We start from the raw sequence: 21,458 nt of genomic DNA on the forward strand, positions 1-21,458 counted from the left end.
GTCGGCATTGATGAGGAGCGACAAGAGTTGGTGGTTGGTATCGTGGATTTCATTCGTACTTTCACGTGGGATAAAAAATTAGAAAGTTGGGTCAAAGAATCTGGCATCCTAGGCGGTGGAGGCAAAGGACCAACAATTGTTTCGCCGCGCCAGTATAGAATTCGGTTCAGAGAGGCGATGGAAAGATACTTTTTAATGGTGCCTGATTATTGGGCCTTGACTAGACAAAGTCAATCAAGTTATGTCGCCCTACATCATCATCATGCTACTCAATCAGACTCTGACGGGGAATAATATATCTTGCATATGTATAAAATGTAACATATTGTAAATATCTGACTTAAATAAAGCGTTTTTTTATTTATTCTTTGTATGAAGAATAATCTGTATATCCTTTAGCTTCATGGGTGTAAAATGTGCTATAATCAGCCCGGACTAATGGATGATCATGACGAATACGTTCAGGCAAATCAGGATTTGAAATAAATAAACGGCCGAATGCCACCAAATCACCAGTATTCTCCACATGTTTTTCAGCGTCCACAGTAGTGTCACTTGAAAATCCACTTGAAATAACGAGGCCCTCCCATTGAGAGCGATAGATTTTAGCTAAATCGTCCTTAATGTTTTCCGGGGTACGAGTCTGCATGAAATGCACATACGCCATGGTGGGGTGGAGTTGCTGCAACTGAGACAATATGTAAGCACAGGTTACTTCAGGAAAATCCTCTGTAGCGCTGTGAAATCCACCTCCACCTGGAGACAAACGAATACCTGTACGTTCAGCGCCAATAGTATTCACAATAGCCTCGACGACTTCCAGAGTAAATCTACATCTGTTCTCCATAGATCCTCCATATTCGTCAGTTCTGGTGTTGCTCGAGGTATTAATAAATTGATCCAGAAGATAGCCAAAAGCAGAATGAATTTCAACACCATCAAAACCAGCTTCCATTGCATTCGATGCGGCTTGACAGAATTCTCTTGTGATTTCCTTGATCTCCGAAATTTCTAGAGCACGGGGAACTTCAAATGGTGTATTAAGAATGCCTTGTCCAGTAGCGGCGATAGCCGATGCTGATACAATCTGGTCCCCGTTTGGCAGGCTTTTACCCGTACGACCGCTATGCCAAAGTTGTAAGAACATAAATCCACCTTTCTTGTGAACTGCATCGGTAATTTTCTTCCATCCATCAATTTGTGCTTGATTGAAAATTCCAGGTCCCTGAGGGTAACCTCTAGCAATTGGGCTAATTCCAGCACATTCTGACAATAGCAGACCTCCCTTTGAAGCTCTTTGTTGGTAATACTCCAATTGTAAGTCGGTAGGAACTCCTTCTACAGTTGCTCTCAATCTTGTTAAGGGTGCAAGAACAACCCTATGTTCCAATTGGATGTTTCCCAACTTAATAGGGCATAAAATGGCTTTTACTGTCATGGGGGGAAGGGTTGAGTGTAGAAGAAGAGAAAAAAAAGAAATTACTAGCTTCCCCTTTCATTTTCTTTTTTTTTTCTTTTTAGTGTCTGTCATTTAAAAAATAAAAATTGTATCACAGCTTCCTTGAATAAAAAAATAATTTAGAAGCCAATAAAAAAAAATAGAGGATCAAAATTGTCAAAGTCAAAAGGGTACGTTTGCATATCTTGTATCATGTATGCTATAAACAAAAATGCATCATTGTGTACATTCACCTTTTTTGTTCGGATTAATTCAGCGCAGACTTGTTTCACCCTAATTTAAACTGCGTTCCTACCATTTGTTTGTTTGACAACCTCAAAGTGGTCCCTACTGAAGAAAAAAACATCAGAGCAAATCTACGTACATACTGATCGGCTGCTAATGCACCCACCTTTGAAATGCTTATTTATCTATTAATTACATTTTATCGCAAGTGAATTGACAAGGAAGGTGACGATAGTAACAGCTCAGACCAAGAAATGGGCGCCGATCATTGTTCATTGGGTAATATCGCACACGGACTTGTTTAACCTTGAAATAGGTTGTGTTCCTGTCAGTAGTAAATTGAGGAGGCGTTGGATCGAAAAGAAACGGTACTACTGCAAACGAGCATGAGGTCCAGTGCGTCTGATTGGCTGTCAAGATATTGACGAATCCAGCATAAAATAAAAACGTGGGATGTCACGAAGAGAGAATTGATGTGCAAACCTTAAGTGATTTGTGTAACGAAATCATGAAATTCACTTTTTAGAACAGTGAAAAATCAAATCGCAACACAGTCATTATGACAAGTAAAATGTTTATGAAACATCATAAAATTATACCTTTTACATGGTAAATTAAATATGAGAAAAAAACTGATAACCATAATTATCTAACGGGTTATTATCCCTTGTTTTCTTTACCCTACAATCACATGCTATCATGAGTAAGAATTGAGGGTCGAAAAAGGAGACAACTTAACACTAGTTTGTTTTTCTTAAAACTTGAAATTGACCCTAATAATGACATATCATTCAGACATCCACATACACTATTTTAAAAGCCATGTCAACATATACATTAAAATAAATCTATAAATTTAACCTCTCTCAACATTTATACGAATATGCTAATTAATAGTTGAAATAGAACTCTCTCTCAGTCTTTAATTTACCTTTGCTCTTAATAAGCTGCATAAAAAAAGTCAAAGTATCATACTTGTTTTTTTTTTTTTACATTCTATTCCAAATTATCAACATACGCGCTATGGAAAACAAGCGATAAATTGTAATTAATAGCCGAAAGCCCCTTTGACTATCTTTAAACAGAAAGACGCTTCCAGACGTACGTAAAAAAATTTCGTTTCTGAAAACAAAAAATCTACTAAAGCGTCAACAGGAGGCGAGCTGATCGTGCTGACCTTTGGTTATCTTTTTCTTTTATACTGCTACATTTTTTCTTATGAAAGGTTTTTTAAATTGAGGCAAACAATTTTTACTGATGCCAATACATCATTTATATATCCAAGGAAGAAGGCATTCTAGGGTTTAGTCTCTGTTACAAATAGTGCTTTAAACTCATAAAGTTAAGATAGGTTTACATATGTTCTATGTAACCTATTCACAAAAATAAGTCCAATTTCCTATTACCCTTACTCTCTTGTAGCATTACATCATGATGTTTTGTTCATTGAGGGTGTTCCTCCAACCTCCAATAGGTGTTATCTTTGATTAATAAGTAGGAGATACAACTTTTTTATCATATCTGTATATATTCATACTAATGTGAAATTTTTATTGCAAATGCTACCAGGTGCAAGCCATGTTTTTCTTGGGGAATTCATGGTTAAAGGTAACAACTACAATCAAGAATTGCTGGGGGTATAACAGTATTTTGGGATTTAAAGAAAATCCTAGGGGTGTAGGGTTTGCCACGTACACTCCCCTTACCTGTGGCGAAAGACAGGATGGAGTTTTAGAAATTTTTAGCAGCCCTTAAATCGAGCCGTCACTATGTAAAGAGATTTCACAACCGTATATATGTGTATTGTAAAACAACTTTTTTTTCTGTAAAGCAACTTTTTTTTCTGTAAAAAATGCCTAACAAACATGTTCCTTACAGTAGCATCTCTTTACATATCGATAGATCACATGTCTTCAGCAGACATTTAAGATCAATGTACTTTGAGGCTGACTACCAGACAGAATTTTGGGGGTATATATTTGAGTCTTTTTTTCATGGCCAAAAGTATATACTGCTTTGGTACATATAAATACACACAAGAATGGATTTTTAGATTAACGTAATTTAACTTTTTTGTATAGGAGCTATACACCTTCAGCTCCATGAAAAGGCCGGCCTTTGCGGTTCAAGGCTGACCTTCGAATCACGGTAATGTCGGAAAATGGAGATATCGTAGATGGCACCACTGCATAACTTGACAAAAAGAATAGATACCTCAAAGAAGCTGTTTATGGATAAGCTAAAGTCTGTACTTGGCACCAAGTGCCATCTTAACAAATTCCTATACTTGATTCCTTTTATACCCGGGATTGAAATTAAGAACGTAATTGTCCCCATCGTACAAATAATGGCTTTCGATGTTTATGTATACACTCTTCGATTGGGCAACCGGGGACTATGTACGTCACAAGATCATACTTCATTTTCCTTTGCGACCAACTACCAATTAATACTGCTCGACATTCTGTCTATAATTTCGAAAATATTTTGAAATCCCACGAACTGTGATGTGTATGCATCTATTCATGAAAACACAGATTTCATATTGATTAAAGCGAGCTTTGCTAAATGCAAAAGCGAACTTTGACTGATGCAAAAACGAACTTTGATTGATGCAAATAACGTATTCGAAAAGTTTGCAAAGGCGAATTTGGTCGGAGTGTAAGCGAATTTGACTTTTTTTTAAAAGGTGGACATTAGGCCTGAAAAGGATGATTATAAAGTATGCATTTATTATTAGTATATTAAGAGATACAGGGAAAGAAAGAGAAAACAATAAGTTAAACACCGGCATGGTCGAAAGCAAACCACCAAATCAAGATAGCAGCGACAATTAAAATAATGATGAAAATGATGAAACACCACCATTTTTTCTACAAATAGAAAGATACATTTATTTCCTATAATTTACAAAATCTAAGGAGACAATACTTACAGTTCGTGTACTTTTCGCACTGACAATGGCTCTGTCAACATCCTTGACACCTTGTTCCAAATCTACCATTGTATGTTCTGCATGTGTCTCTATTTGGGTCAAGGTTTCCGCTTGCTGTTCCACCATCATTTGCATGTCTACAAACAATTGATGAAGTTCCTAAATATAGGTTTTAATGAATTCATGTCTACTTTTGTAATAATCCTTTTTTTTATTTACCAAAATAGTCTTTTCGATTTTTTTAATATCATCGTGACGAGATTGGACCTCCGATAATACTTGTCTTGCTTGCCCAGACCTACTTGATTGCATCAACTAAGAAATAAAAGGAACGAGGACAGAACATTATTCAGTCATGAGAGGAAGAGAGAAATTATACTATACTTACGGACTGTGCAAAGATTTGTGTTGGCTCATCCGAGTCTAAAACCTGATCAATTTCATCCTGTGTAGCGTTAGGTTGAACAATTTTAATTTGCCTTTCAACTCTTTGTCTATATTTTTGTTGGTATGTTCTTTCGATATCCTGATATCTTTGGATTGTCTCAATAAATTTCTTTTTTAATGCAGAGTGTTGCGTTTTACGCATGGGCAAATCGCCAGAATTTGCAGGCATACGAGCATTACTTAACTCAATAGCTACGTCGAGACATTAGGCCAAGTTTTTTTTTATATATATAGTTGATGAGAAAACTTACCTTTAATTTTATTTTTACATTGATTGTTTAACTTGGTTGTGGATTTGATAACTTTCTCAAGACGATACGCATTTTCATCTGACTGTTCATCATTAATGTTTGTTAGAGCTGAACCATGTAGTTCCTCAATCAATGCGATGTTATTAATAATTTTTTTGTTCAAGTCTTTTGCTTCTTCAACCTCTTGAAAAAATTGATCGGTAGTGGTGATACCTTCTTGGGTAGGTATGCGTTGACTCATTTCATAAGTCTCTTTATTGTCTGCATGTCGATCTCCACGTGAGTCGCTTTGATATGTAGGTGAAGGTGGTACGGGGGGACGATAACCGGTATCGTTTCTACCTGTGGGCATTGGAGGAGGTACATTATCATAATCGTCACTAGAAAATTAAAGGAGTTAAAAAAAATTACCTAAAAAAAAAAAGTATATTGTGTACCTGAGACGACTATAATAAGAATAAAGTTAGTTATTTTTATCATTCCGGATCAAGAAATATAACATACTCATAACGTTTTTCGTTGTTATTTGCGCCCTAAACAACAGCAAAGGTTAAAAATAAAACTACAAAAGTGTCTAATGTACATACACGAAGTTCGGCCAAACGATCTCGGCTCATTGTGAATCTGGAAGCAGACATTGTGTAGTGGAATGATGTAAGGAAGGGAAAGGGTAAGATTAAGTGGAAAAAAAAAGGAAAGAAAAAAGAGAGAGAGAGAAGGATAATATAATTATAATTTATTTTATAAATATAGTTTAAAAAGGTTGCACAACTGCTAATTACTGTTTTTCACCTCATTTCCAGCCCACAAAGTCTATAATTTGGCGCCTGGATTGGCCAAGACCAGGTATGAAAAAGAGTTAAAAATAGTCGCCGTTTTAAATGGGTGGCCATGTCAAACCTATGTCAAAGTGTGTAAGCGCTTTTCCTTGCTCCACTCTCCTTTTACCAAGCTTTTATAGTTGTAAACAGCTGCTAAATAATTAGACTCACCACTGTTTACAGACAGAATTACAATATTTACTATAAGACTTCCTTAATGAAGCAATTGAAAGAATGTTAGCTCATAGACATGAAATGCTGTAATTGTTCAGGGACATCTTCAGTAAGAGTTTTGACTTCTTGTACCTGGGTTCTTCTGATATTTAATATTTTTTAGAAGCATGTTGTGAAGATATCCCAATGTATTGCCTCAGCAACGAATTTCTATATACATAAGTACGCTCATATCGAACTAAAGTAGCTAGATCACCTCGTACAAATATTATCTTTAAAACAGAACATTCACGAACTACTAATATTAATCCATAATGAGAGATGCGATTCAAACTTCTTGCCTCTGTGAGTGAGCTCATGTTTTTCATTCGATAATTTAATGTTACTGGCATCGTGATGATAGGGCTGACCATAAAATTCCATTGCCAAATAGTCTTTTAAACTAGCGGTAAGTCTAATTTATGCTTATGCATAGACTATGAGTCAATTTCCTTCCAGAGTCCCTCATCAAAGTGCTGACTTACATTGGGTCCTTCAGAGTTTTTATCTTGTATAAATACATAATAATGCCTTGGAATAGGATGATATCAAATGCTCTAGTAGGAAAACTCAAAGTAGGCACAGGATCACTAAAATTAGATGTTTAAATTCATTTACTTCACTGCTTGATATCTGTTACAGAATCAAGTAGGCGTAGTTCAAATACTTTATTTTTTATCCCATTGCGAAACAGCTGTAATTCTTTATACAATGGTAACTTTATAAGAATTCTTTCAACGACGGCTAACACCCTTAGACGGATATGGGAGGATAAAATGAATTTCAAATGAAGTTTAGCTGATAGTTGATAATTGGGGAGCTTCAAGCATCAAAATAGAAGAGCGTTTGTGCTTTAACACACATCAAGCTTCGCTGCATTATACCAATTGTCTTCTTCTTTGCTATTTCATTCTTTTTTTTTACGGTAACTCATCTTTACTACATTTGGAAAAAAAAATCTGGCACTGGCTTTTTCTTTTATTACACAAAATCGGAAACAATAATTTAGACTTGTCCTTCAGTCTTCTTCTTCTTCTTTTCTTCGATTTTATCAATATTCTCTTCAGGAACCTATGAGCATGTACTTATTAATAAAAAATCAAGATAATCGTAAATAAATAACCATACGTTTGTCCAGTTGCTCAAGATCATTTTAAGTAACTCATCACTGAAATCACCTTGAACAACGATTTCGTCTTGCCCTTGGTTATTCTTTGCGACAGAAGAACCACATGCAAATCTGTTGGCAAACATCTTTGCTGCCTTTTTCAAATCAACTCCAAAAATATCTAAACCGTAAATAGTTGTAACACACTTTCTCTTTGTTCTTTCGATACGCTTGATAAGGACGCGAGATGCCTAATAAACTTTCTATGTCAATATTAATGCAAGCAAACAGCCTTTTCCCTAGTTACCATTTTCTTTTTATTTTCACGCTCTAATTTAGCCTCGAGTTTGGCTGATTTATCCTTTACAAGGCTTCTATCCTTTTTATCCAACGTCTCGTCCTCAATAGTTGCCTTTTCGACACCTTCTGTAACGGCTGTAGTTTAAAAAAAAGCAAAATGTCAAAACTATGTTTTATAATGCTGCCTGTTTGTGATGTTACCTTGGACACCGCCATAAAGTTCTTCATACAAATCCTCATTGTGTTCTCTTAACCACAATTTACACTTCTCTTGCGTTCCACTGAATTCACAGTACTATAGGACAAGAGTAATGTTAATCGTTAATGCAGCCTTTTAGTGTAGTTTAAAGCTTACTTCTAAAGGCATGGTGCAAACTAGAAAAGCGAGAGGGAGGTTAATTTTCGAGCAAGAGAATGTTTAGTTAGTACTTACTGCCACATAAAAAGACTTTACGCGGTTCGATTGACATTTTTAATAGATTGTTATTGAAAAAGAGGAGACGGGGGGATTTGCAGTTTTTTTTTTTATTATTTTTTGATTAGCAGTCCTCAGCAGGACACAGTTAGTGTCATAGTGAGTGAAGAAGCGTTGAAATGACTCTTTAGCGGACCCCATAATAATTGGAAACCCTTTTTTTTTATTATTAAATTTTTATTGAGTACTTCTATTAACAATGTCTATAGCAAAGGTATGGGACGTAGAGGGTGGGGGTGGATATATATTAAGTGGAATTAATGGTGGACATATCAGGAACACCCCCATGATCCACTAGGATTTGAAACATTTCCCATAAATTCTTTTGTACACAGGCTTTCAGTGTATCGCTATCTGGCTTTACTTTCAAATCGTCCAGGAAATAAAGAACCATCTCTTTATTGTTCCTTGCCGCGCATACACGTAGAGCCATATTGTTTCGTATCGTCGGGTCTGCTCCAAATTGAATCAGTAGCTTAACCCGATCAAGTCGGCCTAACTGCGCTGATTTTATTAGCGGAAACCCTTTTGGTCTATTGGCACAAGCGCCTCTCTCTAACAGCTCTAATACGATCGCATCTCTTTCTCTCAAACTCTCGCTGGGTTCCTCTAAAAATAGTCGTGCTGGGATCTTCTTGCCCTTAAACGATAATTTTTCATTATGCAGTTTATCAAGTCGTTTAAGAAGTTCAAGACTGAAAAAAGGGTACTTGACTGCTTCTTCAAATACATTCTCTGGCGTATATTTGTGCTCCAAGAACCGGATTTTTATGCTGTCTGAGCAATAATAGAGTTGACGGTATAAAAATTGGTTGACAATGGGCAAATTGGGGTTTGACGAAAGTATGAATATATGCGAGACTATTTCAAAGGGTAATTTAAACAACCCGCAAGGTTTGAACTCTCCCTCATCGTCGCTACTATCTGAAGAGGAGGAGGAAGAGGAGGAAGAATGAAGGCCCCAATCCTGATCCATGACTCGTTGTCGTTTTGGCATGTTTTATGTAGAATAGAAAAAGGCTTTTTTTTACAAAGCGAACTTTAGTATTAAAAAGGCGCATCACTAAGCCACTTTTGAACATTTGCATTAGCGATGTTTTCTACTGCAAAATACGATCCCGAACATAGAATGTCGTATGAAGATTTGTATATCTAGTTGTAGAAAGTGTGTATCCATTAATTCATACACTCTATGGGTAGCTAATTCATCAAGAGAACGCTTAATATTTGATTTCTCTTTCTTATATTCTTGATTATTGATAGGAGAGGGTTTTCTTTCTTCCAATCAAGATATAAATTCAGCAGTCTGATATGCAACATCAAAGGCTTTTTAATTTCATAATTTATTTTTTGAACCAATTTGCTTATTTGTTCTGAAGTGAAGCGTACCCAAATGCCACAGAAAATTATGCATAAATTTGAAGATAATAAAAATAGCTATTGTGGTAAGAGGCATATACTTTGGAGGTTGGCGCCCCCATTTGAAAAAAGATCACGTGACATTTTACACTGATTAGAAATTTCCACAGTGTATTTTGCCTGGGTTACCGTGTATTCAACTTGGCGACAGTGTATTAAGCGTGCGCTTTTATAAAAAAAAAGGTTCACGTGACACTTCTCACTGATTGATGGTCTCCACAGTGTATTAAGCTGAGCATACAGCCTATAAGCACTGATTTTATAAGCTCAAGCGTAGGCCTGAGGCTGCTTTGACGTTGGTCTATATTGTTTTAACAAAAAACATGTTTTTTGGGGAAAATGTGCGCGCGAAGGCCAGCTTCAAGACCGTCTATTTGTTTTTGCTCTTCGGCGTCTGTGGCGTCTATAATCTGTGAAAACGAAACAGCTTTTCTCGAAACGATTTGATCAAAAATGAGATTTTATAACTTTCCTGTCAATGAAAAGTCCCTGGGTGTTAATTTTTTACTAAGGTGATCCTATGCTCAAAATGCGCAGAAAAATTAGGCGCATCTTTTGGTGTATTTGGCAATTTAATTCACTATGTAGAAAAAATACTTTGTCTAACAAAAACTGTTTTTTTAATTATGCGCTGAATATACTTTTTCTAATAATAAAATTGCTCTAAAAACAATACCAGTGTAAAAAGCATTAAATTTAGGCCATAGTTATCTAAGAACACTTTTCATCAAACCTGCAGGAAGGGCACCCAAAGGGTGCATTTGTAAAATTTGGGATTTTCCTCGAGGTATACCCTTTGGGTTTTAGCCAATTTTAGGCCTTTTGAAAAAAACTTAAAAATCAAAATCTAATAATTCAATATGATATTTTAGATAATTCTGAGCATTTTTTTGGCTTGGAAGGACGTACGGAGACGACGGTTTACTGTATGAAAAATTCAATTTAAAACAGCGTGTTAAGCGAAAAAAAGGACCAAGAAAGAATTGAAGGTCAATACTAAGAATAGCATGTGCTGTATTTTTAAAACCAGGAACATGAAATCATGTTGGGCACATCTTTTCCATTATAATATAGCATAGTAAAAGTCTTGAATCTGAGGATTTATCTTGGATAAACGTGGTTATCATTAATTTGGTGTATGGTCTTTTTTACGATAGAAAATAATCTTATTTATCAAAAAATTTGTTATGAATCATTTATAAGCAGAGCTTTTGATAATGTAAGTAATGCAGTTAAAAAAAGTAGAAATCCCACATTTTATTTTTACTTGAGGTTGAGACACATTCAATTTTTTTAAGTTAGCAGAGCTCATATTTTTTTTTTATGATCATTCGCACGTCCCCATCTTTTATATTTTAGTGCTTGAAATACCAACGACCGATTTACGTATAAGCGGTCAATCGTTTAGAGTAGACTAGAAGAATGACAGTAAATATATCTGCTGGATTTGATAAGGATTGGCTAGTATAAATCAGCTTACATGTATGAATATAACTATTTTAATGACTTGATATTTAGGCACATGTTGTTGCCTTACAAGAGACATTTTTTGTCACCATTCTGGTAGCTAACTCATTTTAGGTCATGTTGGAAATTTGCTCAGTCCATTTAGCAACGGATAAAACATAACTATATGGGAACATAATGGATGATTAAACTTTGATGATTTATTGACTGTTCTACAGTACTCATTAGTAGTCTATATTAGGTGTCAGATCATAAGGACAAGATTTTCTTCTCCTGAACTATCTATACACACCTGAATTTGACATTTATTTTATTGCCTCATCAAGAGATGAGAGGCATGTGCCTCTTATCGATCTTATTTAACCACTGACGGCGCTATGCCGCTCCATTTAACGGTATAAGCTTATGTTCTACCCATTGTGCGCTATATCTAGCACATATTTCCCTATCTCTGTTTTTAATGTTTTATCTTGACTAAAATATAGTAATTGATTATCTCTCGTCTTTTTTTTTTATCACTGTTTATATTAATTTTTACCCCTTCTTTTACTTGTTGCCTCTCTGTGCTGAAACGAGTATATTTCATATACATCATTACTGAAACGTTTTGGTGGTTCATTGTGTGATTGCTATTTGATTGTAATTGCTGATAACTTCCGAACTTTTTTACTCCCTGCATTTACTATCTTATCGTTGATTTAAATCTTTTTTAAAACAAATGTATATAAATCCAACATTCTTTTCTCCTCCCCCCCCCCCTAAATAATCCAGGCCAATGAGATAAAGTGTTGAATAACAGATTGAATAAATGATGTAAAGTTTACATTCAGATAAATGACATAGTACATGCAGCCCAGAGAAAGAAAACTTGCATACATATATATAGGAGCGCCTTGTGATCTATACAAAAAATATAGTCTCCATGGCACCATTTACAAACAACAAATATTTGTGATCGCGTGACAACCCATTGGAGGTGGAGTGTATGTTTTCTTTTCTTTTTTTTTCAAATTTGCACGCGATGTCACATTTAACCCCGTGAGAATGTTACTTGTTCCAAACGGAGAAAAAAAAAAATTTAAAGTTATATATTTGTTAAAAAATTTATTGTATGTAAAAGGAAAAATGAGGTTGGAAATGGTATATATATATGTTTGTGTCAAAGGATGTTTAGGAAGTAAGCACGGTCCAGCCGAGGACCAAGAAATTTAGAGTCCTCCACCACTACGACCAACATCGTTAAGACTGAGACCGTTGTTGAACTTTCTCCACTTCATGTGGTGGGTTTGATTAAGACCTTCATTCTTCATGTATTGACCATAAGCTTGAGTGGGTTCAGCAGTGGAGCGAACATAAGTAGCGTAACCGGCAAGAGATGTAACGGGAACGAGGACAATAGAGGCAGTGCGAGAAGTAATAGCGAGCATTTTTAAGAGTGATAGATTGTTGTTTGTATTGGATTGTTGTTGTAATATTTCAATTAAGGATTTCCCGAATGCTGCCCTATATATATACTTTTTTTTTTATTGATCTGTTTGTAATTAAGGTGAGACCCCGCCAAAGCCCTATGACGTTTTTTAGGAAAAGTCTGTCTCTTTTTGTCGGAATGAAATTTCTTATCTGAGATCCTAATCAGGTTAAAAGCTAATCATCATTTTAAAAAATGAGGGTCTGAAAAAGAGCGCAAAGAGTGTGAGGGGTTGGAGTTCAAGCAGAGCCTCAAACATAACCCCCCCTAATGATGAAGACCCGCTTCTAAATTACTTGTTTTGTCTCACTGGTACAACAACACCTTACAGAATCCAATACTCTTAAATTTTCTATCATTCAAGTCGTATCTTGAAAAAAAAAAATCATTTCATTTATTTGTACGATTAAAGGTCCTATATGTTTAAATCTTTAAATTAGTCTGGCGTTCCTTTTTTTTTTTTTATCGCTCGTCATTTTCAAACAAATCTGTTTAAAGCCTAGTGGCATAAAAATTTCCCTCTTTTTTTTATTTTATCAGGGTCATATTTCCACAAATGATCTTTTTTTTTTTTGGTTATCGATAGAATTACGTACATTTTTCTTCAAGTTGGGATGCTTGCACTTTCTCTCTCTCTTGTATAGACTTTTTATTTGTTTCTTTTTTTGTCATTGGACATGATTATTGATTTCAGAAACTCTGCTCTCCATTACAAAGATGCAGGTGTGTAACATTTGACCTTCTTTTTTTTTTAGTAAAGTGTCCGACTCGAAACAAAGTTTTTCTTTAATATTATCCGGGTCAAGAGTCGACGCCCGTTCCTAATTCAGATGCCGTTTGTTTCGCGGGCGCATATAATATATATATTAGAAAAAAAAACGAGATTTTCCGCACTATACCATATATCGCCAAATCTTATTTATCACTTTATATGATAACGAGTTTTCTTATAAGGAATGCTTAGAATGATTTTTTTTATTAAACGTACATGCTCTTATGAAAGTATTATCCTAATCGGATCTGATCTGATAATAAAAGGGCAAGTGATGTGAAAAGAGTAAATGCATGAAAAACTAAAATTTTCATTGTATTGTACAAATGACGTTCCTTTATCTCTCCCCAGCCTCTATCATGGAACTCGAGATCAAACTTTAAAATTGGGGGGAGGGGGATGGCACCCACATAATCGATATGCTAATAAAAAAAAAAGATTTCAAGAGCCTACCTCTTTTGACAAGCCATGATCGGATTAAGGTAACATGTGAGAAACATTTGCTTTTTGTACAAAATAACCGATACAAAGGTATCAAAAATCAATTCATATTTTCCCGCTACGATCAAAATTTATATTCAACAAATGTTCAAATAAACAATTTGATTTTTTTTTAAAAGTATATAGTCGGTTATATTTTTTTTTTTTAAAAAAAAAATCATTATAATTATATTTCCTTCATTCTTTTTATTTTATTTTTATAAATCCTTTCATAATGATGGTCTTAAAAAGTGTCCTATTGAGTGCTTTCGTAGTATGTGCCTATGCAGAATTAGCACCCAATTATCCTGAACCAGGCACTGTTTGGAAAGCCGGGCAAAATTACGAGATTACTTGGTGTAACGTCCTTTTTTTTAAAAAAAAAAATTATATCTGTGCAGTAACATTATGATTTAACCATGTCTATTTTTTTTTCTTGTTGTTGCAGTGGATGACAACCAAGAACCTCCTATGGATGAAGCATGGTCAAATTTCAAGATTGGTAAAATAATAAAAATATATGTAAATTTTATGCGTGTAACAAACACCTCCCATTTTTAGATTTTATGACAGGCGACAACAATCACCAAAAATTCCTCAAGAGTGTTGCTAAAGTAAGATGACAAGGAGCATCAAGTCTCACACCCCATAAAAAAAAAAAAAAAAAAAAAGATTGCCTGTGTCTAACCTAATTATTATCATCGCATAGAATTTAGATGCTTCCCAATTGACTTCATATAATTGGACTGCACCTAAAGTGGAACCCCATTCAGCAATTTATTTTTTCATGTTTACAAATGGTTCGGAACTTTTTTTTTTTTTGTGTGTTTGTTACAGGAGGAGGAGGAGGAGGTCATTAATGATGATGGGTTTTATTTTAGATAAGGGAGAAAATGCATGGACGACTCGGTTTGCCATCACAGGTGATGATGAAAAGGTAGTGGAACCTGAAAAGAGCGTACAATCTGATGGTAACAATAAAAAGAGTGAAAAAGGGGGAACATCTGAACTAAAAAATGAACATTTTTTTATCATTCTAGGCTCAAAAATTCCTTGGGGAGTAGGTCGTATTGTTACCAACGCATCCTCCTTTCCTTTATCCAATGTTGCTTATTCCATGACACCGGCCATGGCTTCAGCAGCGGAAAAAAATGCAGCTGTTGTGATTGCAGTTTCCAATGATAGTGATAAAATCAAGATGATTTCTTCTGTAGTTATATTATTTACATCTATTCTCTTAAGCTTAATTCTCTTATAAACACGTAAATTTTTTATTTTATTTTTTACAATTCCATGGCAGTATCAACAGCCATCTTATCATTATGGTCATTGTACATGTATTGATCTTGGAAATCCTTCAAGTATTGAACAGATCTCTTTTCATCCAAAAAGAGAGAATAGACTCGCTTGATATCTTGAACGTCAACAGCGGTAGCCTTTCTCTTCCTTGCGACCAAATTAGCAGCTGTGATCAAATGAATAGAGTAACGAAGTGAGGTTTCAACACCAATACGTGTCAATACATCCTTGGCATCCTCTGTCATTTCCACATCCTCTTCTTGGCATCTAATTTTTAAAATCTCCTTGATTTCCTTTTCTTCATAAGGGTTTGTAGAAATAATCAACATACGGTCGAGTAAATCAACGGGAATACCATGAGGAGATTTATATTTGGTACCACGGATATTTGTAATACCACGGTTGGAGGCCATAATAACCACAGGTGCCATATCATCTTCCAGTGCTCTGTTCAAGAATGAGAAACATTCAATATCAAGCATATGTACTTCGTCAATAAAGAGTACACCGGGAACAATATCAGCTTTTCCTTCCTCTCTCCATTCAGCTACCTTTGTGTTGATCTGATCTCTGACTTCGGATTTAATCTCACCAGTATCACCAGAGAAAAGAGCTAAAAAGCCTTGTGTTCTACTGTTAATCACATCAATTTCGTGCAAAGAAACTGTGTGAACTACTTCCTTTCTCTTTTGTAACTCTCCTTCGGGACATTGTACGAATTTAGTCTAATAAACCCATCTTTTTTCGTTAATAACCCATTTACGTCCTCTATTATATAACAATGCTTACGTCGGAACCCATAGCATCGTAATCTCTAGCTCTGGCATAAGAACGACCCAACTTGGAAATACGACCGGAAGCCTTGTCAATGGCAATGACATCACCTGCCATGACTTTTTCCTTGTTTAAAGAATCAATCATTTTATTTCCAAGATCGTAGATAGTCTCCATGTCGGTTGTCTTGAGTGTTAATTTACCAGTCTTGGAACCCTAAAGTAATTCAACACGTCTCAGTATACACATTCCCCAATAAAATAACAAAAAAAAAAAACTTACACCTGTCATGGAACGATCAATTTGAATTTCAACCACTTCACCTTCAATCAATTCAGACTCTTCCTTAATTCTGACACCAATGGAACGACGGAATGCTTGTGTTAAGGCTTCAGTCTTACTCATTTCAAGTGAAAAGATTTCAGAAGCAGCCAATGAAGTGAATGGCACATCGGAACCAAGAGCTTTTTTTTTTGTTAGTTTCAACAGGAAATCGTGGGGAGTATGCAACAACAAAAAAAAAATTTTTTTTCTTACCTTGAGCCATACCCATGGCGATGGCGGTTTTACCGGTAGAGGGAGGACCTGCAATCAAGACAGCACGACCTGCAATCTTTCCTGCTTCAATCATTCGCAAGATAACACCGGCAGCTTTACGTGCTTTTAATTGTCCCACCATACCTTGAGAAGAGGCACGAGGTTCCAATGCATCGTCCAAACCCAAACCACGAATGTGAGAGTGAGTTCCTAAAAATAATCAGATGTTTTTAGCACTCAAAGGCTGAATAGCGTCTTTCCCCCCAAAAAAAAGTAGATACGTTACCGACGCGCTCCATTCTCAAGAGATCTTTGGACTCGCCAGAAGAAGTAGAAATAGGTAAAGACTACATGTGAAGGAACTTTTTGTCAATTTTTTACTCTTGAAATTTACACTGTAGCAACTCGATTGTTAACTCTCATGTACCATATTATTTTTAATCTATAACAGTGTTTGGAATATGACAAAAAAAAAAAGCTTTTTTTTTTTATTTTAGTCAGTAAAGGATTTTACAATTTTAAGAGGAGAGACAAAAAATAATTAGCGAGTCATACAAATGAAAATATTTGTCTACCATTATCTTATGGTAGTCAACATTTAATAATGGGTACTCGTTCTTTAACCGGGTCGAGTACATTGGCATACAACATGGGTTCTGTAAACCTTTTTATTTTTTTTTACTTCTATTATGTTCAAATTATATATTGGGCAGGATAATATGAATTCGACCCTTACTTGCTTCGACCTTATGCTTGCGTGAATCATGTTTTGAGTCCCTTTTTTTTTTAGCAAGTTGGTACGTTTCTTGTATGCTTATGTATCTTTGTAGATTATAAGGTACTTATTAATCACTACAGTGGCAAAAAAAAAAGCAAGTCCCACTACCACTCTATTTAAATAACTTTTTGTCAAAGCACCTCGCTATTTATGACGATGCTGCTTAAACAAGTATATATTTTATATCATTTAAAAATGAGAGAGGATGATCACCGTCTTTAGTATGATTTGAATTTAACAGGTATAACCATTTATAAATGAAGCTATATGAAAAGAATATACCTTTTTTTTTTTTGTAACGACGGCTTCTTCTCTTCGTGTCTCACTTAAAAAAAAATACGTCAGTCTAACAGAATCAACCACGAGAAAAGATGGGAGAGCTAGTCAACTCTAAGTGGCTCAAACTTGTTTTCTTTTTTTTTTTAAAAAAAAAAAAGAAGCTGCAGCTTTGAACATGTGTAGCCCTTGGGCCGGTTCTAGTTGCTCATTTTTTTTTTTTTTTTTTTTTTTGTCTCCGTAGATCAAAAGGCGTTCGAAAGTTCATAGCTGTTAACAGTAATTGCTAACAGTAGACTCGTTGTCATAACAACCCCTCCTCCAAGTTGGTTACAATGGCTAGTAAGACTCTTAAATTAGTTAGCTATCAACATGTTTCTATAGAGAGGTGATATAAAAAATCACTATGGACACTAGGGGTGGTTTATCGGCTGAAGTTGAAATATTCACTCATAAAAGTATCCGCTTCCCCCGGAAAGCTAATAACTAACAAATGACCATTGGAAGGACTGTCTACATGAATGTTGATGAAGAAAAGGGTGGTAAAAAAAAAGCACTTCTTTGACCAAGGTGATTTTTAAAAAGTCGATACTTAAATGGGCATAGTAGAGATGGGGGAATCGGTACAGGGGATGTCACACACTGATTTTAATAAAAGGAGCCAATAAGCCATTGTATCCCATTGAGATTGTTTATTTTCAGAAGAAAAAAAGCTACTGTGTTTTTTTTTTCCTTTTAAAGCAACATCGTTCTTTTATTCATAGTTGATCTCACACTAATAAAAAGGCTCACTTTTGTTAACCCCGCCTTAGATGTGTGTGTAAAAAAAAATTTTATATTGATGTAGTAACCAGGGAAAGAAAAAGCTGTTGCAGTATCACTTAATTTAATTCCAACAAGGATAAGAGCTTCGGGTAAAGAATACTTTTATGGGTAAAAAATTGGTTTTATTTTATAAAAAGGCAAATCAATGTTCCTTGAGGGATTTTTTTTTTTTAAAAAAATTAAGTTTGGGCTTTGTGTAATATGAGCTATAAAAAAAAATGATGATAGGTGTGTTTGTGGGGGAAATAATATTAAAAAAAAGTTGAAATAAATGTGTGTGTGTGTGTGTGTGTGTAAAAGTTTTTTTTTCTCTATGATAATCTTTCTTTATCCTCATCTTCTTTAAAGATCTTGGCTCCTACAACATAAGCATCTTCACCAGAAAACAAACGTTTAACACAATTCACGGAAGAAGGCCATGTCAGGAATAACCAAGCGGCGATAGGTAAAGAAGCATAGTCCGCACAATTTTTCCAGGTACGCGTAGCGGGCTTATGATAAAATTCGCGGTCAATGTAACGATGCAAATGTTCATAGATAGCTAATGTACCAAACAAGGGGAAAGGTAAAAAGATTGTAATCATCTTGACAACCGTCCATAATTTGAAAAAGAAATCGCTGGCCAATAAAGGGTTGTTCGCTGGGTTGGTCAAAGCCATCCAAGGAAAGGGTGGGAACAGGATCAATTGGATTAAAGGAACGGCTGCAAACATTAACCAACCGGAGGAAGCAGGAATCAAATGGGCTTCCAAAATCACTGCACAGGCAGATAATTTATCATAGAAGCTGGAAGTAGCCATGTGGCTATCCAATAACCCCTTTTGGTTCTTACGGTTCTTGTAAGAGAGAATCATGTGGCGTAAAGTGTAACCTAAATCGGCTACACCTTGGAAATGACGTTTGGCTTGCACATAACGAGCATTGACATTAGCCAAGTAACCTTCACATTGGACATTGGTCAGATTGATGGGAACATAGATGGGAGCAGTACGAGCATGACCGTCTGTTTTAAAGAAACACTTGAGCCACATGTGCATATCCTCACCAATGGCATCAGCGTCGACATCCCAATAACCGACTCTTTCAGCCAAGATGAAGGAAAGAGTGTAGTTGGAGCAAGGAACACAAAGACCATTTGAGTTACTCAAGTTGGACATCACCATGGCAGCCCAAGTGATATCTGCCATACGTACACAAGCAGGGACCTGAGCACAGTTACGAGAAAAGAAGATGGGAGGAGCACAGATAGTATAATAAGGATCATCAGATTTCATCAAAGCTTCTTCTACTTCGAGGATATACATTTCAGGAATAGCGGCATCAGAATCCATGACGGTCAAGATAATTTGTCGACGATCATAACCTCTGTTTAACATTTCAGCACATCCATTACGGACAGCATAATTGACATTCGATCCTTTACCACGATACTCTCCGGGGATACCCACTGGATGACCTGTCATGATAAATCCATGAAATCTGCCTTCGAAATATTCTTTTAAACGTTCTCCCTTGTCTTCCCAACCTTCTTCTGAAGCCTCCATGCCTAAAATAATCACATAATTTGTGCTAGCATTTCTATTTTAAATTTGTGAGTCTAGTGTATTCTACATGGCAAAACAAATCTCTCTACCTGTGAGCTGCTAACTTGCCAATGGTATCCTTTAACAAAGCCTCGGGTTCACTGTAGTTGGGAATCACAAAGGTATGAATATACTTTGTTTCTTGGATCACTAAAGGTTCTTCCACCTCGACAAATGTATTTGAGCGGTTATGCAGAGGCGTTTCCGAGGCAATTTTAGCCTTGTCCTCTTCTGTCTTGTCATTACGATTAAGAGCATTCCATTTATCTACATTGGCCTTAATTTTCACAGATGATAAATAAAACTTGCAGACATGGTTTACTTGTTGATATAAAAATCCAGTAAAATACACAAACAGAATAGCCACATAGGCTTTAGGAAAGAAGAGAGGTCCCAAAGGTAAAAGTAACACTGAGATAATCGGTGTCAAAGGTGCCACCCATTCTGCGGGAGAGCTTAATCGAGACATGTCTTTTTTGACTTTCTTCTTTTGAGGTATTGGGAAGGGGGGGAAAAAGAAAAAAGAAAGAAAAAGAGAGAGAGAGAGAGAGAAAAAGAGGGAGGAACCAGTCCGCCCTTTTTTGTTTCCCCCCCTCATTTTTATAAAAAAAAAAAAAGAAACTTAGGCCCGTTTCACAGTTAAAAAAACTTTTATCCAATGACATTTATTTAATTTTTTTTTTTTTGCTCAATCAATCAATCAATCCAGTTTGGTGGTGGGTTTAGCCGTGGGCTTATTACCCCAATAGGCAATGACTTGCAAAACCAAAATGGCATTGAAAGTGGTAGCCAAGGCATTACCAAATAACATGAGTGTATCATCCAACTCAGTCATGGTAGTAAAGACACGAGCAGCACTTCCAGCAAAATAATTCACCACAGTAAACACAGACAATTGACCCGTGGACTTGTTTCTAAAGTTGGTATAGATTTGAGGTACTTTACTTGCCAACGACAAAGGAATGGTGGCAGCATACAGAGAACTCATCAAGACCTGAGGTACCCATTCCTCATTGTTTAATGAATAAAATAAGCTTACCAAACCTACCAACGTACCCACCAAGAGGGATCCTTTACCACCGTAATAAAAGATAAGAGACAAGATCACGATATTTTGAATGCAAATAAACAAAATCTCTCCAAATGTGGAGAAAGGGTTCCCCTGTCGCAAGTTGTAAGAAAGCGTAATAAAATAAGAGAGTGTCTCTAATAGGTAAGAGGTGGTCGATAACCCTTGGGCTGAACCGTTTTTGACAATCGTAAGGATTTGAGGAATCTTGACAATCGAACCACCCAAGACAATACCCAGTCCCAAGCCCTTGGAGACAGAGTACTTGATACACTCTACATCATGAAAATTAAAGTTTTCTAACAAGGAAGAAACACACGTTTCACCAATCACTGCAACCGCTGGTTCGCGTAATAGTGTAGGAAGTTGCATTTTATTTTTCTAAACGTGAAAATAAAAGAGAGAGAGAGAGAGAGAGAGCGAAAAGATGACACGTGTTTTTTTTAAATTGCTATTGTGTATGCAACAAAAGTATGA

The 21,458-nt window shown here is 35.8% G+C and overlaps 9 protein-coding genes across 9 annotated transcripts; 1 reads left to right on the top strand and 8 right to left on the bottom strand.

Annotated features, from left to right (window-relative positions):
- Positions 1 to 361: 361 nt before the first annotated feature.
- On the bottom strand, positions 362 to 1,438 carry EV154DRAFT_469283 (uncharacterized protein; the record flags this gene model as incomplete). The annotated part of the gene is made up of 1 exon (XM_051597819.1): positions 362 to 1,438. The coding sequence occupies one exon, from the start codon at positions 1,436 to 1,438 to the stop codon at positions 362 to 364; it is 1,077 nt and encodes a 358-aa protein (XP_051454659.1).
- Positions 1,439 to 4,319: 2,881 nt separating this feature from the next.
- Positions 4,320 to 6,036, bottom strand: EV154DRAFT_314942 (t-SNARE). The gene is made up of 8 exons (XM_051594928.1): positions 5,905 to 6,036; positions 5,822 to 5,850; positions 5,755 to 5,763; positions 5,318 to 5,697; positions 5,008 to 5,258; positions 4,839 to 4,934; positions 4,620 to 4,778; positions 4,320 to 4,557 (listed from the first exon to the last, which is right to left on the bottom strand). Exons 1-8 carry the CDS (start codon positions 5,953 to 5,955, stop codon positions 4,465 to 4,467), a joined length of 1,068 nt encoding a protein of 355 aa, XP_051454660.1. The 5' UTR covers positions 5,956 to 6,036; the 3' UTR covers positions 4,320 to 4,464.
- Positions 6,037 to 7,002: 966 nt separating this feature from the next.
- On the bottom strand, positions 7,003 to 8,326 carry EV154DRAFT_604997 (translation initiation factor SUI1). The gene is made up of 6 exons (XM_051607441.1): positions 8,193 to 8,326; positions 8,115 to 8,134; positions 7,961 to 8,054; positions 7,767 to 7,894; positions 7,480 to 7,710; positions 7,003 to 7,422 (listed from the first exon to the last, which is right to left on the bottom strand). Exons 1-6 carry the CDS (start codon positions 8,227 to 8,229, stop codon positions 7,357 to 7,359), a joined length of 576 nt encoding a protein of 191 aa, XP_051454661.1. The 5' UTR covers positions 8,230 to 8,326; the 3' UTR covers positions 7,003 to 7,356.
- A 28-nt stretch (positions 8,327 to 8,354) lies between these two features.
- EV154DRAFT_518417 (uncharacterized protein) lies at positions 8,355 to 9,238 on the bottom strand. Its single transcript, XM_051602612.1, has one exon. It carries the CDS (start codon positions 9,229 to 9,231, stop codon positions 8,482 to 8,484), a length of 750 nt encoding a protein of 249 aa, XP_051454662.1. The 5' UTR covers positions 9,232 to 9,238; the 3' UTR covers positions 8,355 to 8,481.
- Positions 9,239 to 12,200: 2,962 nt separating this feature from the next.
- Positions 12,201 to 13,830, bottom strand: EV154DRAFT_604999 (uncharacterized protein; the record flags this gene model as incomplete). Its single annotated transcript, XM_051607442.1, has 2 exons — positions 12,201 to 12,623; positions 13,814 to 13,830. The coding sequence occupies 2 exons, from the start codon at positions 13,828 to 13,830 to the stop codon at positions 12,329 to 12,331; spliced, it is 312 nt and encodes a 103-aa protein (XP_051454663.1). The 3' UTR covers positions 12,201 to 12,328.
- A 245-nt stretch (positions 13,831 to 14,075) lies between these two features.
- Positions 14,076 to 15,098, top strand: EV154DRAFT_605000 (uncharacterized protein; the record flags this gene model as incomplete). Its single annotated transcript, XM_051607443.1, has 6 exons — positions 14,076 to 14,199; positions 14,289 to 14,342; positions 14,402 to 14,454; positions 14,550 to 14,640; positions 14,722 to 14,811; positions 14,881 to 15,098. 6 exons carry the CDS (start codon positions 14,076 to 14,078, stop codon positions 15,096 to 15,098), a joined length of 630 nt encoding a protein of 209 aa, XP_051454664.1.
- A 25-nt stretch (positions 15,099 to 15,123) lies between these two features.
- Positions 15,124 to 17,658, bottom strand: EV154DRAFT_545036 (RuvB-like 2; the record flags this gene model as incomplete). The annotated part of the gene is made up of 6 exons (XM_051604633.1): positions 17,187 to 17,658; positions 16,737 to 16,797; positions 16,451 to 16,660; positions 16,196 to 16,377; positions 15,929 to 16,129; positions 15,124 to 15,864 (listed from the first exon to the last, which is right to left on the bottom strand). The coding sequence occupies exons 1-6, from the start codon at positions 17,214 to 17,216 to the stop codon at positions 15,124 to 15,126; spliced, it is 1,425 nt and encodes a 474-aa protein (XP_051454665.1). The 5' UTR covers positions 17,217 to 17,658.
- Positions 17,659 to 18,433: 775 nt separating this feature from the next.
- On the bottom strand, positions 18,434 to 20,496 carry EV154DRAFT_605001 (glycosyl transferase family group 2-domain-containing protein). Its single transcript, XM_051607444.1, has 2 exons — positions 19,963 to 20,496; positions 18,434 to 19,907 (listed from the first exon to the last, which is right to left on the bottom strand). The coding sequence occupies exons 1-2, from the start codon at positions 20,379 to 20,381 to the stop codon at positions 18,641 to 18,643; spliced, it is 1,686 nt and encodes a 561-aa protein (XP_051454666.1). The 5' UTR covers positions 20,382 to 20,496; the 3' UTR covers positions 18,434 to 18,640.
- A 48-nt stretch (positions 20,497 to 20,544) lies between these two features.
- Positions 20,545 to 21,441, bottom strand: EV154DRAFT_518421 (uncharacterized protein). The gene has a single exon (XM_051602613.1). It carries the CDS (start codon positions 21,351 to 21,353, stop codon positions 20,613 to 20,615), a length of 741 nt encoding a protein of 246 aa, XP_051454667.1. The 5' UTR covers positions 21,354 to 21,441; the 3' UTR covers positions 20,545 to 20,612.
- Positions 21,442 to 21,458: the final 17 nt, after the last annotated feature.

The sequence above is a fragment of the Mucor mucedo genome (genome assembly GCF_025094135.1).
Source record: "Mucor mucedo strain NRRL 3635 chromosome Unknown EV154scaffold_89, whole genome shotgun sequence".
Lineage (NCBI taxonomy): Eukaryota > Fungi > Mucoromycota > Mucoromycetes > Mucorales > Mucoraceae > Mucor > Mucor mucedo.